We start from the raw sequence: 5,980 nt of genomic DNA on the forward strand, positions 1-5,980 counted from the left end.
ATCTATGAGTACAACCATAGTGTTTACCGTAATAATACATTGATGACAAAGTATATTTGTATTAATCTTTCTAGATGAGTATTGCTTCAGAAAAAGTCGTTAAATATTTGCAGTAAACTAATAAGAATGGAGTTGTGAAAGCTAAATAAAGTTGGAATTCAAAAAATGATTGGGTGTAGATGAAACAGCATATTCATGGAAGCAAGTAAGAAGATAATACGACGATATATGACTTATTTACGTTAAATTCCTCTCAGGTAAAAATTGAGAGATATATGAAGAGAACAAGTTATATGGTTCCAGATAATGGGTCTTTTTAGCTGACAAGCTTGAAGTGAATATAAGTCAACACGAAACAGCATTGCGGAGATATTTCACAGCTGAGATGGATAAATATCGACAGAAAACTGTTTTATCACAATTACATCGTTATCTTTGTTTTTCAGATGATCATGACGAGATCAATTTCTTGAGGAATCGCACGGAAAAACAACACACTTCAACTGATCGATATTGCTAAACTGCTAAGGATCCATTAAAAATGAGAGCAAGTGTGATAACTACAGAGGCATCAATCTTCTCTCAATACCAGGAAATGTCTTCAACAGGGTATTGTTAAACAGAATGAAGGACTGCGTAGACGCCCTACTTCGAGATCAACAAGTTGGATTTCGTAGGGATCGATTGTGTACAGACCGAATCGCAACTCTACGGGCCATTGTGGAACAATCAATTGAATTCATCACTCTACATCAACCTCATTGACTACGAGAAACCATTTGATAGTGTGGACAGGACAACACGGTGGAGGCTTCTTTCACACTACGGCGTGCCTGAGAAGATAGTCAATATCATACGAAATTCCTACGATGGATTAAACTGCCAAATCATGCATGGAGGACAGATTCGTTCGAATTAAAGAACGGTGTTAGGAAAGGTTGCTTACTCTCACCCTTTCTCTTTCTCCTGGTGATCAACTGGATTATGAAGAAGTCAACATCTGTGTTGGTGAAAACAAAGGATACAATGGACAGATAGGATGCGGTTGGACGATCAAGACTTAGTAGATGATATGTCCCTTCTATCACACACGCAACAACAAATGCAGGAGAAGACGACCAGTGTAGCAGTAGGCTCAGCAGCAGTAGGTCTCAATATAAACAAAGGGAAAAGCAAGACTCTCCGATACAATACAACATGCACCAATCGAATTACACTTGACGGAGAAGCTTTGGAGAATGTTACAACCTTCACATATCTGGGCAGCATCATTGATGAACACGGTGGATCTGATGCAGATGTGAGGGCGAGGATCGGCAAAGCAAGAGCAGCATATCTACAACTGAAGAACATCTAGAACTTAAAACAACTGTCAACCAACACCAAAATCAGAATTTTCAATACAAATGTCAAGACAGTTCTACTGTATGGGGCGGAGACGTGGATAACTACGAAGGCCATCATCCAGAAGATACAAGTGTTTATTAACAGTTGTCTACGTAAGATACTTCGGATCCGTCGGCCAGACACTTTAAGCAACAGGCTACTGTGGGAGAGAACAAACCAGATTTCAGTGGAGGAAGAAATCAGGAAGAAGCGCTGGAAGTGGATTGGGCACACATTGAGGAAATCACCGAACTGCGTCACAAGGTCAGCCCTCACTTGTAATCGTCAAGACCAAAGAACACATTACACCGGGGAATGGAAACAGATATAAGAAGAATGAACAACAGCTGGATAGAACTAGAAAGGCCTAGGACAGAGTGGGTTGGAGAATGCTGATCGGCAGCCTATGCTCCATTGGGAGTAACAGACCTTAGTTAGTAACCAAAATTTCAAATCAATATATGTGAGAGCCAGGAGAGGAGCTGACATAGCGTAAGACCACCACCTGGTGATTGGGAGGATGAAACTGAAGTCGAAGAAACGCTGGACAACTAACAGTATTATTATATATGTATTTTCGATGGTTTAAAGATACTCTCCGTACAAAAGTAAGTAAATAGTAACAATAGGTTGGAGACAAAATCGGTTCTTCCGTAAAGCATCGTAAACGAGAAGTATCTGTGTAATACTCAAGATCGTGTACAGATGACCTTGTTACACTTACTCAGTGAAAAAAACTGAGCGCTACGTGGCCACAGAACTTGAATAGGACTAGTCAGTCAAAAAAGTCTTATTAAGTTCATAGTAGTTTCATTGATAGCAGGACAAAAATGAAATAGATGTTCTTTGAAGCTAACTTTACCTAACACATCAAAGTGGTCTATTTAATTTATACATAAGTCCCCAAGCTGCTACTTTCGACCGTCTGACCACGTAGCGTCTTACTGTGTTGATATGGTGTGGACAACACAGTCAGTTACACGGTTATTGGTTCTCTGTAACTAGAATGAATGTTTCATACTTATTTCGTCAATTAAGCAACCGAAATAAATTCGTGGTTTTTTAACCAACTATCATCTAGCTCTGCATTGAATGAAGTTGTTGAACTGCTATTCATCACAATATCTAGAAACTCAACTTTCTCAGCCCCACTGATTTATTCTTATTTCGAGCATCAGTCAAACGATATGGTTGTCAATAAAGGATGGTAGGGAATTAGATAGCACAATGATAACTGATTATTTGGTTTGTTAACAGCCGTTGAATTAAGAGGTATATAATCTCTGAATTATGTTCAGTGTGAGGTCATTTAAGTGTACCACTAAAAGCAGAAGCACGGTTAACGTTCGTGTTTGCTTCTATCTAATTATGTTCAATATAGAAGTCACTGTATAGCAATCAACACTTTTGGTATACTCAGAGTAAAACCCAACAGATGACTAGTCAAGGTTGAGCTAACACTTTTGTAGACTTATCACTATCAAAGTTCTAATAATAAAGGCAGCATTCCTACAGTTGAAGAACATATGGGACTCAGAACAAATGTCTGCAAGCCAACATCAAAGTAAGACTGTTCAATACAAACGTCAAAACAGTCCTATTTTAAGAGTTGCACAACTACTACAATCATCATCAAAAATGTACAAGGATTTATAAACAATTGTCTATGCAAAATACTCGGTGTCCGTTGGTCGGACAACATCAGCAACAATCTACTGTGGGAGGGAACAAACCAGCTTCCAACTGAAGAGTAAATTAGGAAAAGACGTTGGAAGTGGTGAGGAAATCACCAAACTGAATCACGAGGCAAGCGCTAACTTGGAATCATGAGGGGAAAAGGAAAAGAGGAAGACCAGAGAACACATTGCGTCGGGAATCGGAGGAAGATGTCAAAATAATGAATGGAAACTGTAAACGACTCAAAAAGGATTGTCCAGGACAGTTGGATGGAGAATATTGGTGGGCGGTTTACGCTCTCCCGTGAGGCTAACAGCCATAAGTAAATAATGGCATAATTTGAGGTTCAAAAATGGACAGCTGAGTATGACGTGTTCAAAGGACTTGTAGGTACCACTGGGTTGATCTAAGCTGTACAATCAACCATAATCAAAGTAAAGCCTGGGTCAGCCTAAGTTACTTTATCACTTCAACACGAAGAGATTAAATTAACAAAGGAAATCCCGAAACAGTTAAGGTGGTAGCCCAATCAATGATAATTAAAACGATTGAACAATCGTATGAAGAGAAGGAATGAATATGAAGTATAAAAATTAAGAAATAATATTGGAGCTCAAAACTTAAAAATTAAAAACACAAGACATGATCACAGACATTTGTGTCGTTATAGCTGCTGTAGGTAATAGGCATCTTACTGTGCTAAAACACTAATATTTCCTGTTTTGGCTTTTTATTTATCCTACCGCTTTTTTCATCAATACTGTTAGGTATACGCAACTGCAGACACCTAAAGAGACAAAAATATATTGCGTTCTTTACTTGTGTAATGAAATACAAATGTGTCTTGGGTTTACTGAACGGAAAGACACTCGGATCAATCAAAGTGAACATGATCACTTTAAATATTCCAACCTGCGTAAGCCTTTGAGTTTGGTATGTAAAAGGCATGACACGTCTGAACAAAATCTCCAATTGGTTGATCGACCATTGCAACACAGAACCAAACATAAATGTATATTGACTTCTCTGAATGATCCACACAATTTAATTATCATCAGCACACTTCACTTGAAATCAGAGCTGTTTAGTGTTCTATTTCTAAATTTATTGGATACATAGAAGAGCATATGAGATGGATTCGCTTTGTTGCACAATGTTATTTGTTTTTGCTACACAAAAAAACAATGCTGGTTCAATGCATATACCAAATATATATAAGTAAACAACCTGCACTGGAAAAAAATGATGGGACCATACCTCACTCATAATCATATCAACAATCTTTTGGTCAAATTGTTTCAGTCGTTCATCACATGTAGATGCCTCTGATTTGTTTTCTGCACTGTAGTTTGATGTCGATTTTGATGTAGAATCTGAATCTTTTTCAAATGGTGGGACAAAGTTACCCCGAACACCTCGACTACAATATGAAATGTAATATTGATTTATTATCATAAGCAAACGTTGACAAATCTAATAATAAAGTTATGATTTACCTATGTCATCCTTTGCTAGCTCATACCTATGGATGCTTCCAGATGTGATAAAGAAGTGAACTCAACGAACGATTTATATATCTAACCCCATAGAAACAGGTGAACTGGTATATGCATATTGAATTGGTCAGTCATGACAACTTATCGTTCGATAGCATCTACCAGTATGGCATGGAATAGGACAATACAGATGACTTATGTAACATTCTGAAACATGTAGTAGATACATATTATTCAGCTTCAGAATTTGATACTATTTATAAAATTCAGTCAAAGATGACAAGAAGTGTATGCCTAAACCTATTTTGTACTAGATAAAATTCAGTCATACATAATTATATTTTACTAGGATGAGACACTAACTAAATTTATTTTTTTTGATTGATTAAAGTGTAATGAATGAGTCAGCTTTGCAATTAGTATTTGTGTAAAACAAAAAAAAGATAAATAAACCATGTGAATCTGGCAAGCAACAAATGATAATCTTCCAATAGATATTGAGTCAATCATAAACAAACATAGAACTCACCACAGATGTGCATTGATTCAAGTTGCTACGCCATATCAGCAAAGCGAAACGAAACTATCCAGAAAAATAAGAGTAGTACAGGTAGAAGTAGAAAATATAGGTCACAGACATGATCCAAGATCAAATCATCAGAAATAATAGTATAAGATAATTAAAAAATCAAGGTCTAAAGAAAAATAAAGACTGAATACATGTGCGTCATATCACCCAACATCTACGACTACCAGTTACAAAACGAAGAGAGGATAACAGTATAATGGATATGGGATTAATCCTGTTTCACAGTTATACAGAATGTACTTTTGCTATGAAATGATGAGGAAATCTCAGATATAAAATTATTTAGTCGTTAAATGTACATAACGTTATATATATATATATATATATATATATATATATATATATATATATATTTATATTTATATATATATATTCGAACTTACCGACTCCCTAAAGATCGTTTAGAGGAGCCATACATCAGAGATATTCTATTGTTATTTTCATTTTGTTTCGATTTTAGATTTTGTTCCAGCTTGAATAATAATAATAATAATAATAGTTACAACAATACAAACTAAAAACATATCACTTGAGAATAATGTATTTGTTCTTATAGACCTGGTTAGTTTAGCAATGTGACAAACCCAAAAGGTAGAAATTCATGGCACTTTGTAACTAAATATAACAAAGAAATAGGTTATAAAATTAATTTTAAGAACATTTTTTAAAATCCAGGTTTGTAGAAGCTTACACCATCGGAAAATACAAGGCTCTCAAATATGTTCAAAACCAATCCGTTTTCATCTTGATTTTAATGTGGTGATTCTTAATTCAATTTTAATGTCAGAATTATTGTGAGAACTTATTGTTTTTAGTGTGTAATATGCTCCTA

At 35.8% G+C, this 5,980-nt stretch overlaps 1 protein-coding gene across 1 annotated transcript in view; it reads right to left on the minus strand.

The window, feature by feature from the left end:
- The window catches only part of Smp_002810 (fidgetin like-1), a gene marked incomplete at both ends in the record, with an annotated part of 10,253 nt that extends 4,687 nt beyond the window's left edge, over positions 1-5,566 (minus strand). The window contains 2 exons of the mRNA XM_018797963.1: positions 4,321-4,483; positions 5,532-5,566. Coding sequence (XP_018652952.1) covers positions 4,321-4,483; positions 5,532-5,566 — 198 coding nt within the window. The remainder of the gene's footprint in view (positions 1-4,320; positions 4,484-5,531) is intronic.
- Positions 5,567-5,980: the final 414 nt, after the last annotated feature.

Source organism: Schistosoma mansoni, chromosome 6 (genome assembly GCF_000237925.1).
Source record: "Schistosoma mansoni strain Puerto Rico chromosome 6, complete genome".
NCBI classification, from domain to species: domain Eukaryota; kingdom Metazoa; phylum Platyhelminthes; class Trematoda; order Strigeidida; family Schistosomatidae; genus Schistosoma; species Schistosoma mansoni.